This window comes from Mastomys coucha, unplaced genomic scaffold (assembly GCF_008632895.1).
Source record: "Mastomys coucha isolate ucsf_1 unplaced genomic scaffold, UCSF_Mcou_1 pScaffold12, whole genome shotgun sequence".
Classification (NCBI taxonomy): domain Eukaryota; kingdom Metazoa; phylum Chordata; class Mammalia; order Rodentia; family Muridae; genus Mastomys; species Mastomys coucha.
The window spans coordinates 41,737,670-41,750,657 of NW_022196894.1; the positions used below are offsets into that span (position 1 = coordinate 41,737,670).

General features: G+C 40.9%; 1 protein-coding gene across 8 annotated transcripts in view; it reads right to left on the reverse strand.

The window, feature by feature from the left end:
* Positions 1 to 426: 426 nt before the first annotated feature.
* The window catches only part of Gramd1c (GRAM domain containing 1C), an 89,029-nt gene continuing 76,467 nt past the window's right edge, over positions 427 to 12,988 (reverse strand). For all 8 annotated transcript variants that reach the window (XM_031363948.1, XM_031363944.1, XM_031363949.1 and 5 more), the window contains 8 exons: positions 11,521 to 11,645; positions 9,910 to 10,052; positions 9,096 to 9,199; positions 7,221 to 7,397; positions 6,042 to 6,099; positions 3,534 to 3,644; positions 3,202 to 3,307; positions 427 to 2,196 (listed from right to left, as the gene is read on the reverse strand). In XM_031363948.1, the coding sequence (XP_031219808.1) occupies positions 2,116 to 2,196; positions 3,202 to 3,307; positions 3,534 to 3,644; positions 6,042 to 6,099; positions 7,221 to 7,397; positions 9,096 to 9,199; positions 9,910 to 10,052; positions 11,521 to 11,645 (905 nt within the window). In that variant the 3' untranslated portion in view covers positions 427 to 2,115. The remainder of the gene's footprint in view (positions 2,197 to 3,201; positions 3,308 to 3,533; positions 3,645 to 6,041; positions 6,100 to 7,220; positions 7,398 to 9,095; positions 9,200 to 9,909; positions 10,053 to 11,520; positions 11,646 to 12,988) is intronic.

Consider the following 12,988-nt stretch of genomic DNA (forward strand, 5'->3'; position numbering starts at 1 on the left):
ACGCCCCCGCCTCGGGGTGATGCCGGGGTGCGGGATCGGACCCAGGCGTAGACGTGCCGCCTGAGTTCGGCGGTCGCCCGCGGTCCTCCAGCGCCGGCAACAGGCGTTGGGTTCGGATCCGACCGTCGCCGCGTTCAGGGGTGCCACCCCACGAGTCGCCCACCTTCCCTGGGGCCCGCTGTGCATCCCAAACCCGGCTTATCCAACTTGTTCACGCTGGAGAGTCCTGGAGTTTTGGGGCAGTGTTCCAGCCAGGCCTCTGTGGTACTTTTGATTCAGTAGTCTGTGCATTTGCAATGAGATTGCCCAAGAGAGTCCTCTCTGGGTTTTTCCTAGCAGCACAAATCTGTATGATCTGTAGGCCTACAGTACTGGGTTTCTAGGTTTGGTTTGGTTTTTAAGCAGAAACAGAAGAAAAACGACAACTTAGACATTTTGGGTTTTATTGAAGTCAATCTATACATAACAGACTAAGATCTCATTAATTCTACATACATACTTGGTGTTTTATCTACAAAGTGACGTGGGTAATCTTTGAGGTATATGGTGAAGTGCTTTAAGAGGAATCACAAAAACATTCACTTTGACAGTTAACATTTTTCTGAACTTAACAATTTTGAAGTTTCTAATCCAGTCACTCAAATTCACAGCCAGAGACTTCCTATGTTATCACAAACAAAACAAAACAAAACAAAACAGGAGGTATTACTCTGAAGCCCCCTTCCCGAGGAGATTAGTTAGGATTCATGAAGAGAAGCCCTTCCCTTTAGCCAGTATTTTTATTCTCTACAAGCTTCTCAAAAATTATGTTAACGATGACATCTGGCGTTGGTGACACCGAGGGAAAGGAAACATTGGCTAAAGGCAAGGGATATTCAGTAAGAATAAATATATGTGTGCAATCTAGAAAGACTGCTAAAGAACAAAACAATAAATATGTCCTGAACATTCCCTAAATCCTGGGGAACTGAGCTAATTTCAAGTCAAGTCACAAAGTCCTTAGTTTCACAAAACACTGGTACTGACACAAGAGCCTAAAGACGCTTTCCTGAGAGCCCAAGCTGGCACCTCTCAACTCCAATCAGCGTGCATGTCCCCCAGTCTTTATTGCTGAGCCCAAGTTTGTGTCCAGCTCATAATCTGCCAGCAAGACAAGCTACACACATTTGTAAAGAATGAAGCTGTATTGTAAAGAATGAAGCTGCTACTGAAAAGTGATAAATTGTTTACCATCCAATGGGTCACTGCCATCATAGGCATTGCTAAGCTGAATCCAAGCATAATTCATGGACTCAATTTGATCCGTCATGAAATGCCCAGATTTTATAATAATCTCATGGCTTCTAAAACTAAAAGTAGTTCATTATGAGCATTAATATCCTACATACTTCCTTCTCCTAAATTACTGTTTAGTCTTTTTGATATATGAAGGATAATCTCACCTTTGGTACATGTACATACATACATACATACATACACACATGTATATATATGTATATATATAAATACATATATATTTGTGATTCCTTCATTCAGATACCACATGGCCAATAACTCTTTAGGACATACAAAAGGTCTGACCACTGGCCTTGAAACCAAGTCAATGAAGACACTGTAAGATTTAAAGATACAAACCTGGAATGTATGCACTTAGAAAATGATCCTTTAAAGTGACAAATGACTGAGGAGTTTCTTCTTACCTTTTTTTGGCTCTTAAACTTAGCTACAAACATAAGCCCTGTGGGCATACAGGGACTCTGTGCTAACAAATTTGAAGGATCAAGTAACAAGCCTCACTATAGAAGAGCAGCCATCCTACCCACCGTGCCTTCCTTCCCCTTGTGTGTCACAGAATTTCAATTCCAAAATATATTTCACGGTTCACTGGAGAAATTCACAGCTTAAAAGTATCTATAAGAAGTGAAAAGATAGAGTCTTAAGGCTATTGGAGAGTAATCGTTGAGTAAATGTTATTTAAATACAGTTTTCCTGGTAGAAATCCCAGTAATAAAAATATCAGAAATGTCTTTATGACAGTAACAGTCTTCATCGTCCGTTTCCTTCCAGATGTTGCCTTCTAGGTCCAGATGTCTCTTTGATTTCCACATCTCAGCACTAGCTCTCCACAGCCACCCCAGACTTGTTCTTATTTAGTAAATCAAAGGTATTCTGAAGCATAATGAGTGAGCTCTTCAGCTGCAAACAAAATGATCAAAAATCAGACTTCAATTTTTGCCAATTACTTTACTCCAAAAGATATGTGTGTATGTGTACATGTATATATGTGTATGTGTATTTGATTTGAACATCTATATCAATAGATAGATAGATATGCTCAAATAAAACAAATCATTAGATAGAGATGCTCAAATAAAACAAATCATCAAATACCTGATTCTCCAGTATCTGCTATATGAATTCTAGAGAGTTCTTACCAGGTACTAGAGGGCCATAGTTTTCCATGCAGTGTACTTTCCAGGAAGTCCATCTGATCATGCAGATGGAAAGGCTTGTTTTCTTAGATGTTCCTCAGGGCTCAGTGGTGTTTCCACTCTTCTCTGAACACCTTGAGGCCCACAACTGAGCTACATCTTTCTAATCCACTCAAGATCCTCTACAGTTCTAAAACATACCTGTACCTACTGACCCCATACGATCTGCCCCAAACACCTTACTTCTGAACTCCCAGAGCACTACCGACTTCACACTTCTACACTACTTAACTCTGTACTTTTAAAAACAGACTTGAGGGGGCTGGTGAGATGGCTCAGCAGTTAAGAGCACTGACTGCTCTTCCAGAGGTCCTGAGTTCAAAATCCGAGCAACCACATGGTGGTTCACAACCATCCATAAGGACATCTGGCATCCTCTTCTAGAGTGTCTGAAGATAACTACAGTATACTTACATATAATAAACAAATAAACAAATAAACAAACAAACAAACAAATAAATAAAAAACAGACTTGAAAACCTGTAGGGTAACTGACTTCTCTCATAAAATCAAAGCAACTCGAGACCAAGAAATATACCTTATTCCTTACTGTATTCGTTTACTTGTTCATTCAATAAACCTGGGTTATCTGTTTTAGGTTGAGCACCGACCGTGCTAAGCATGGACTTCACAGAGTTACTAAGCAACCGTAGAGAGGGTGTTGTCCTAAGACTGCCCACTCACACCCCTGAGGAACAAACTGACCTACCTGTTCCAACATCACTATGGAATCTTGGAGTACTCCTTTTAAACGGTGGGCCTGATCTTTGTTCTTTTGAGTATTTTCTGTTCTTGAGAACCGGTCAGAGACTAAACTAGAAGAAAAAAAATGTAAATCACAAAAACAGCTGCTTATCCTTTATTCACATAAATTATTGTGCCCCGTGAATTGCAAATCAAACCCACCACCACCCCTGGTGAGGGGAGGGGGCAAAGTAAGCATGCATGACAAGATATAGCAGACCAAAATCTCTCAAGTTCAATTTTCTACAACAAAGAAACAGGAGGTGGAGACGGGCAAGGCTGGGGTCGGGGACTGACTTGAAAGATTTCTCTCCTTGGAGGTGAAGCTGGTAGAAGGACTGGGTGGCATGTTCTATCTTTGACAACTTCAGAAACAGCGTCACATTCAGCAGGACTAGCAGCAGCAAACTGTGCAGCGTAAAACGACAGTTGGTTAGCCCACACTGACCTGCCCTGCAGGCCCAGCAGCAGAGGTAGCCCAGCACCCGCAGGGTAGAGTCAAAAGGATCTGCTGTGATTGGAGGCCTCCACTACAAAGCCAGACCCCACCCCCAAGACTCCTTTTCCACCACTAAAAAATAGAGTGAAATAATATATATGCAAAAGCTTTCAACTGTATACAATCTATACCATTTTCTATATTTCAATAAATTATCCTGATTTCATTATATGAAATAAGTACTTTCAAGTATTGTATAGATGCCAAAGAGAATGATGGGAAATGGCTGGTGTGATGAGAAAACTTCTTGAATAGCCTCAGTTTCAGATGACCTCTGACCCCTCTCCATTCTTCTCTGCTCGTTCCTGGCCAGGCCTGTGCAGCCACAGGTTTAGAAACCGACCAGGTAAGCTTTCAGGGCCTATTTTTGGGTTACACTGGCTTAAGCAATTACACACCCATCATACTGCATTTTAAAAATGAAATGAAGATCAATATGCAGCTGATTTTAGGAACATCACAATGTTATCTTTTATTCCCAGTGGAAGCAAAAAAAAAAAGTGCATAGATAGATATTCTCTTTGAACAAAGAAAGTACCAGATAAATCCCAAGCATATATTAATAAGGGTAAATATAAATTTTTATATTCGAAGTTAATGTTTTATTTTTAATATCAGCCTTTCAAATGAATACAGACCTCATTACATATGTATACAAACTGATAAGTAGTATCATATGCCTTTATTTAGTTCTGTTAAAAGATTTACCTGCCTCAAATTAGACTTACTAGGTCTGAGGGCATAGCTCAGTGGTAGAATGATTACTTAGTATGCACAGGGCCCTGGGTTTGGTTCCAGGCAGCACAGAAAATGAAAAAGTATATAGATGGTATATGAAAAAAAAAAAAACTAAAGGTATCAAGGAAATCAAATCTGTAAAATTATCATGGCACCGAAGTGATTACACACACACACACACACACACACACACACACACACTCCTACAAAATAATATAATATTTGTCATTCAAAAATGTCATAGCAAACTGATTTAACTAGAATCTGAAAACCTTTTCTATAACCCAAAGAGAGATCTGAGGGCCGTGGTATAGACAGGCTGTCCCAGCTTGAAGGAGGCTGAGGCAGGAGGATCATGAGATAGTTCAAGGCTAAGACTTCATAGCGAGCCCCATCTCAAAAAGCAACTGCAAATGGTAAAAAGGATAACAAGTACTTTCTGCTTGTTCTGAAATCTGTAATAGGAAAAAGAGCTAAGAGCTTCACTCCAAAAATTATCACCCAGTCTACAACAGAGTCAGAAACAATTCCTTTAATCGAGGGACTCCCAGGGTTCCCATGCAGCTATGTAGAGTTAGACCTCTTAGGTGTGACTTGCTCGATAGCTTCCCATAATACACTGCAAGCATCAGATTAATGACCTAATATTTTTCACAGTGTGGTTGCTATATCAGGATAACCTAGAGCTTTAAATTCCATCACTAGCTGTTCTTGTTTGAAGCCCTGCACCCACGTGGCTGCTCACAGCTGTCTGTAACTCAAGTCCCAGGGGATCCAATGCCCTCTTTTGGCCTTTGTAGTCACCAGGCATGCATGTGGTATACAGAGATACATGCAGACAAAACACCTATACACATAAAAATAAATTTACAATATTTTAAATGTTTTAAAATTTTCCTGTTCACCATTCAAAGTCTTTGGAAGTGACCTTTGGAAAAATCTGCATTTTGGCAAACTCCTAAATGACTCTTACCCACATAAACACAAGCACCACTGATCTATTTAAGCAAAGTAGAATAATTTTATTAGAATTTTACCAACATGTATTTTCTTTAAATTTACAGAGCTTCCCATAAAAACCCATAGGGTTCATAGAAATAACTCAGATTTTTTTTTAAATGCTGAGCATATATTTAATAGTCCTTTAAATTTTACAATTCTGAAAAACCATACATTAAAAGCTATCAAACAAAACCTATCAGACTGGTTTTATAGTTCAGCGTGGTCAATAGTGACCATTTCTACCCAATAAAACACAAATGCAGAGGCTGATGAGATAGCTCAGTGGTTAAGGATACCTGCTGCTCTTCAGAGCCCTGGGATTTGGTGCCCAGCACCCACAGAGCAGCAGCTCACAACCCTTTGAATGTAACTCCACTTCCAAGGGCATCTGTGCCCCCTTCTGCCCTCTGTAGGCACCGCACCCAGACAGGCAGGCCAAGCACTAACACTTATAAAATAAAAATAAGTCCTTTTTTTAAAAAGACCCACAGGTGCCTTACAACTCTTTGGGGACCTACTTAAAGACAAATGAAGATGTAAACAAAAGACAAACAAGGAATACTTACAATACGCTCATCACCACAATAAGGGCTGTGTCACAACTGTCCACAGTCTTTCTCTTTCCTGTAGGTAAGAGGTGAGAGCAAGGACTGTGAACACTGCTGAAAGTTAATAGTCACCTGAAATTAACTTGAAAAATGCCATTTGTAAAGATAGAACGACTGAGGGTAAACTGTGATACCCTGGTTAAAATGTAAAACAAACCCACAATGAGATAACCCAGGGCAACTCTTCACATTTGAGATATGTTGCAAATTAATTTACTATCAAATTAAATAGTCAATTAAAGACACAGTGAATGATATACAGCTAAGTACTGTCTCTGCTAAGAACAGTTGAGTTGAGCTAATACACAGTATTTCTCTCCTTTAAAAAAAAAAAAAAGTACCAATCACTGGGGCCTAAATCGTTACACTTCAAAATTTAAAAAGCCATTGACCTTAATCAGAGGCTAGATGTGGTTATGCAAAGCTAAAAATCTAGTGGAGGATTGGTGCTGTAGGGGAACAGGAGAGAGGTTGACAGCTTTAGACCTCTGAGGGGGAGGGGTTAACAGTAAAGCAAGGTCGCTGCAAAACTGATGGTCAAGCTCCATCTCAGCACCTAGGCTAGCCCTCCATGGTACACTCAGAGTTAAACATCAGATTTCTATAGATGTTAAGCAGGAAATAAACAGAAGATTGGGGCTCGTGGCTCATGTTGGGGACAGAGCCCAGCTGGACAGCACAGACTGTCTGAAGGGATGTGGTACAGGGATGTCAGACATAATATTTTATTTAAATATCCAATCATTTTTTCCTTTCTGAGGTAACATCTCACTATGTAATAATCCTGGCTGGCCTGGAATGCACTAGATAGACCAGGTTGGCCTCAAAGTCACCGAGATCTACCTGCCTCTACTTCTGAGCGCTGGGACTAAAAGCATGTACCAGTACAGCCAACCTAAAAATTTTAAATGTTGTGTAGGCCAAATAAAATACTCTACTTGTCATATGTCTGCCATGTCCTAACTGTTCCTCCTTTAGGCTTCTTATAGTAGCTATTGTTAAGAAATTCAGAGTATTAATTAATATTATCATAAAGAAGAGAAAGGCAGACTCCCTTAAATGACATTCCTCACAGACAAGAGGCACCTCATGCATCCCGAAGGCTAAGGCTTTTGTCTGTTTAGTGGCCACAGCTACCTGCAATATCGACTTTGGCCTCGAAGCCCAAATCTGTAGAGGAGCGCTGAGAGGACAGCTTTGGAACCGGCTCTGCCGTCCTGTTCAAGGTCCGCCTTCTCCGGCGTAGGCTGCTAAGTTTTCCAGAATCTTCAATGGATTGACTCAGCACAGACTCTTCCATTGACAAATCTGATTCTAAGAATTTTTAAAAACAAAGAATAAGAAGGAAGCTTTCTCAACTATAAGATGTGTGTGTGTGTGTGTGTGTGTGTGTGTGTATGTGTGTGGTTTGCTTGTCTGAGCCTTGATAATCCTCTCTAATCAGACCTCAGGTTTTGAATCAGACTAGATTCAAACTTTATTGTTAATTAAAAACTTTAGAGACTCTAATGACCCTACAGTGAGGCTTCATTATTCTGGGAAGAATGTGTATCAATAAATGATGGGGTCAGCAGTGGAAACTTGCTACATGCTCTTTTAAATATTAACGTAATGGCTTCAGTTATGGAAACAAGGGTTCCACACACATCCACGAGCTTGTCAGAAAGGTTTCCTAGGCAGGAAACAAGTCGGTGCTTCTTAACCCTAAAGGGAAGAGCAACATGTAGAAGTTCTAATGTTTGGGAAGAAAAGTCTGGTAAAGGGAATCTTGAAACAAACTCATTTTTTTGTCATTTATTTTAGTCCTTCCCTCTGCTCAGTCTTTTTCATCAGAAGCTCATTAGCCAGTGGCCAAACTAATGTTTAGGCTTCATTTTCTCTGGTGCTGATGAGAAGTTTAATAATGAAACAGCCAAAGGGAAAAGAGCTGGAGGACAAATAGCCAGCAGAGTCAAGCAAACACACAGCCTTGAGTCACTAGAACCAGCAGAGTCAAGCAAACACACAGCCTTGAGTCGCTAGAACCAGCAGAGTCAAGCAAACACACAGCCTTGAGTCGCTAGAACCAGCAGAGTCAAGCAAACACACAGCCTTGTGTCCCTAGAACCAGCAGAGTCAAGCAAACACACAGCCTTGTGTTGCTAGAGATGACTGACCTCCGGCTTTCCCTTCACTAAAACTAATTATGTTCACGTATGCAGTGTTCCCTTCTGTATATATTAAGAAAAATCCTGGGCTGGAGAGATGGCTCAGCGGTTAAGAGCACTGACTGCTCTTCCAGAGGTTCTGAGTTCAATTCCCAGCAACCACATGGTGGTTCACAACCACCTGTAATGGAATCGGATGCCCTCTTCTGGTGTGTCTGAAGACAGCTACAATGTACTCATATAAATAAAATAGATAAATCTTTAAAAACATAAAAAGAAAAAAAAGAGAGATATCCCAGCACAACAGCTGCATTGCTTCTCATGGTCAGCTACCAGTACACCTCCGGTAAATGCACACATAAACACGGCACCATGGCCAAGTGGGCCTACAGAAGCCCAGGAAAGCTGCACCTAAGGAGGCAGGTATAGACCTGGGGCCCTGCGGGTGGGAGAGAGGACAGGAGGATCTACAACTCTGTGGTGAGTCTCGCAGAGGCAGAGTGTATGATCTTGGACAAGTCCCTGAACTGTAGTTTTGATTTCCTTGACAGGAAAGTGGGGAAAAAGCAGTCATACCTATACTTCACAGGATTTCTGTGAGTATTGAAATGTTGACACTGTGATGTAAGTAAATCTTTGTTGCGTTAACAGGCATATAATAAGCATTATGTAAGTGTCGTTAGAATAACAATAACTGAAAATGTAAAATCCTGCCGTTGGCAGAGCAAGTAAGGTAACCGAAGCCAGGTCAGTGTAAGCTATCCCAGCATCAACACCTGGCCCCTCTATTCGTCCTAATGAAGAATAGCCCGTTTGCTAATAAATGAGACCTTGGTAAGTACAGATGCGTGAAAGCTTTACAGACCAAGCTTTTTGAAGTAGTTCTCCAGTGAACTCCAGGAATTCTTCTCAATTAAAGACTTGATAAGGCCCCATGGTTGTTTCCTGTATTTCAAGTCTGTGGAAACTCTAATAGGATGAGAAGAAAATAATATTTCTTTAGAGACAGACTTTAGCAAGCAGAGGAGATCAGAGGAGTTTCAAGGGACTGTGGCCACAGACTACTTTAGCTATTTCACTGCATTCTGTGGAAAGCCAAAAGAATTAAATGCCATTACTATTATCAAATAAAATTTGTTCTTCTTTTTAAAACATCGTGAGCTGCTAATAACCTCATCAAATTAGAATACTCTACCCTCGCCTAAATAGCAATGATGTAAATGCTAAGGAATTAAATAAATCTCTAAATGCCTTGGGGATCTCTAGTGATCACACACTAGTCGAAAGTAATTCTATTAATTAGGGCCAAACAAAGCCTGCAATGGCCATTGCGCTTCAAGGTGCCAGCCTTCATTCCCACCACAGCAAAGCACCTTATGGCTCACCATGCATTTCCCCTAAACTCCTGACCCCTGATCGTGGGACTAGTTCTGGCCAGTTCTACAGCTTTTTCTCCTGGGGCAACTGAAGGAGATTTATTCTAGACTGTGAAGCCCCAAGATGTCAAAACCCTTATCAGTTTCAGTCTTGAGTGAGAATTCCCACCTCTCTCCTGACCACTGCTGGACATGTGATTTAGGCAAAAAGCAGAGCTTGGCAGTGCTTGCTAAGACTTCAGGGCCGGTGTTACACAGCATACCTCGGTCTGCTCACTCACACATGCGCTTGCGGGGACTCACCTCAGCCTGCATCTCTGTTTTGCAGATCGCACGATACAGTATCTATTCAAAGTGTAGAAGTAGTCGTGATAGGGGACATCATGTGTCAGCACTTCTGAATCTACTAGGTAAAACTGTGCTTCCCGACTCTCTTTATACAGTGTCTGCCAAAGTAAGGTAAAAAATGCTTACATGCGTATTTTCAGTGTGTTTGGGGTCCTCAGCAATTTAGAACATATATACTGAAGTCCCTTCTCACAGATACACAACACATCAAAGTTTTTTGACACGTTACGACGGAGTGAGAAATAAATCGCATAATTTTTCTGTGGTTCTTGGCTATAATGAGTTTTAAGTTAAAAAATTAAGTTGACAATTCAAAAATCAATCAAAAGTATGAGGGCCCTAACTCCTACATTCATCAAAGTTTAACAAAGTCAGACATTAAAAGAAAAAAAGAAGCCAAAATACGGAGCCACCAGACAAAACATCACTTTCCCTAGGCAGAACTTAGGGAATCTGTCAGCTAAATCTTTCTCAGTTAACCACACTTCTACCCATCATTGAAGGAGGAAGGACCGGCTTCTGAGTTGATAGGAGATTCTCCTATTCCAAAATACTGATTTCTTCTTGTAAAAGGGAATCACATTTGCTTTCACACTGATGGGAAAACTATAACAGCATACCTCTTCAGTGTGCAGGGCAGTTGGCAGCATCCTTCAGGTGCACTAGACTCCTACCCAGACTGGCCAGTGTCACTCTAGGCCTTGATAGGAGTACTGGCTTGTCTTTGTGATGTAAAAGCGATTTCCCCCATATGTCACAGCAGCTATCTGGTTCTTTGGGTTTCTCCCCTGACATGATCGTATAAGTTAGACTTTTAAAAATATTTAAAAATCTTCTATTATGCAAAACTGTAGACATGTACAGGAGGGGACGCAGTGAACCCTCACAAGCTCATCATCTGCTTCTGCTACGTTAACTACTGTCCTGTCTTCTCCATGTGAGCCCCACCTCTGCCCTCTACCAGCACCCCTCCACAGCTCCAGATTCGTTTTCAAAGACAGCTGAGACACCAATATAATTTTGGACAATACTTCGGTTTATATTTTTATAGATTTGTTTGTATGTAGCTTTTAATGGCAGCATTCAGGAGGCAGAGGTAGGTTATGAGTTCAAGGCCAGCCTGGTCTACACAGAGTTCTGGGACAGCCAAGGCTACATAGAGAAACTCTGTCTCAAAATAACAAAACAAACAGAATAATACATACATACGTACATACATACATATATACATACATACATACGTACATAAATAGCCTGTCTTTAAAATATAACTGCAGGCTGGAGAGTACAGCCCAGTGATAGAGTACTTGCCTAGCATGCCTGAGATTCTATGGCCAAATATGTGCAATCACCATTATTAAAAATAAAACTGCAATATCGTTATTGCCAATGACATGGAAATGCCTCAGATCTGACAAAGACTCTCCAACAGGTGGTCTATTGACTAGGCGGGAGTGGGGGGGTGGGAAACACCCCCACACGTGGGAAACACCCCCACACACACCAGCCTGTAACAGGCATCCTCTCTCGAGCTACAGGCAGAAGTCCTCTGGACAAGTCGCATACCTGCTTTTCTGTGGCAGCCGTGCATTTCCCAGTCAGTGGATTGCTGAGGACAATGGTGTAGGTCATGGTTCTCAGCTGATTGCCTCCAGATCCAGATTCCACCGTCCAGGGGGTAGATACCACATCTAATCAGAGCAAGCAAAGACTTTAAGTTGAATCAGAGGTGTAGTTTGAGAATTATGTATTTACAAGCCGTCCTAACCCCCATTAATGAAAAAGGAAGATTACATGTGAGTCGTTGTTCTTACAGGTAATACACATCAGGGGTTTCTAAACTGTCTTCAATTAAAAACCCTTTCACTAGAGAAGTTCTTAGGTGACTCTGGGCAACAGGTATATAAAATAGGCACACAAATCAGACACTTATTGATAATGAACCATAAGGACATTATTGTAATTCTTTAGTTTACCTATAATTTTGCCATTTAAAATAGAGACCAGCAAATGTGCATGCTATTGGGTATGTCCATTTACTTCTATTCAAGGGATGTACACTGTAGCTAAGGATTTGATGCACAGGATGCCAGAGTGCCTTCAGTGTTTTTCAGAGTCTCATAGGTTGATTTTATAACAGTTGGCGCTGAGAATGCCATTTGCCATATATGTCTGGTACAGAATGAATGAAATATGTTGACAGGCATTTCAGAAATTGCTAAGACAGTTTTTCCTAATCCTATACTCAAATTCATTACATAAATGTTTAAGATGAAAGTCATGTCAGCAACTCAAACAGCCTTTTAAAAAAAAATGGAACATTTAGTATAATACAATCCAAAGACATACTAACTTGATGCTGAACTTTTAAGTATGATGGTAGGAAAAAGAAAGTCTTTATTATCCATAATTAAGTCATTCTGTTTCCATGAAAGCTGTTTGTATGAGCCAAGGCTCTGCAGACAGTATAAACTGGCAGCATGCGTCGTGACATTATTCACTGTTAGACACATTGTGTGCTCAGAACCCAGGCCTCAGCAAAGTCATTCCTAACAACAGAGATGCCAGAAGTGCCTCAGATCCATTACACCATGGATCTGGAATGAAGTTTTAGTTGTTCGCATTCAGAAGCCTGTTACTGTTGATGAATTTTGGGGATCCGCCCTTCTACATTCATTTATAGGACTTCACATGTGCAGTCAGCAACACCCAGTTTAAGAAGTTGTAACAGGGACTGGAGAGATGGCTCCGTGGTTAAGAGCATTTGTTCTTGAAGAAGTCCTGGGTTTGATTCCCAACACCCACATGGTGTCTCACAAGCATCTATAACTCCAGTTCCAGAAAAATCTGATGCCTTCTTTTGACCTCCATGAGCACAGGCATACATGTGCACAAAACACTCAACGCACATAAAATAAATCTAAAAAAAATTTAAAATGATTTCTCTCTTTTTTTATGTTTTATGTGTATGAGTATACTGTAGCTGTACAGATGGCCGTGTGGCTGCTGGGAATTGAACTCAGGACCTCTGCCA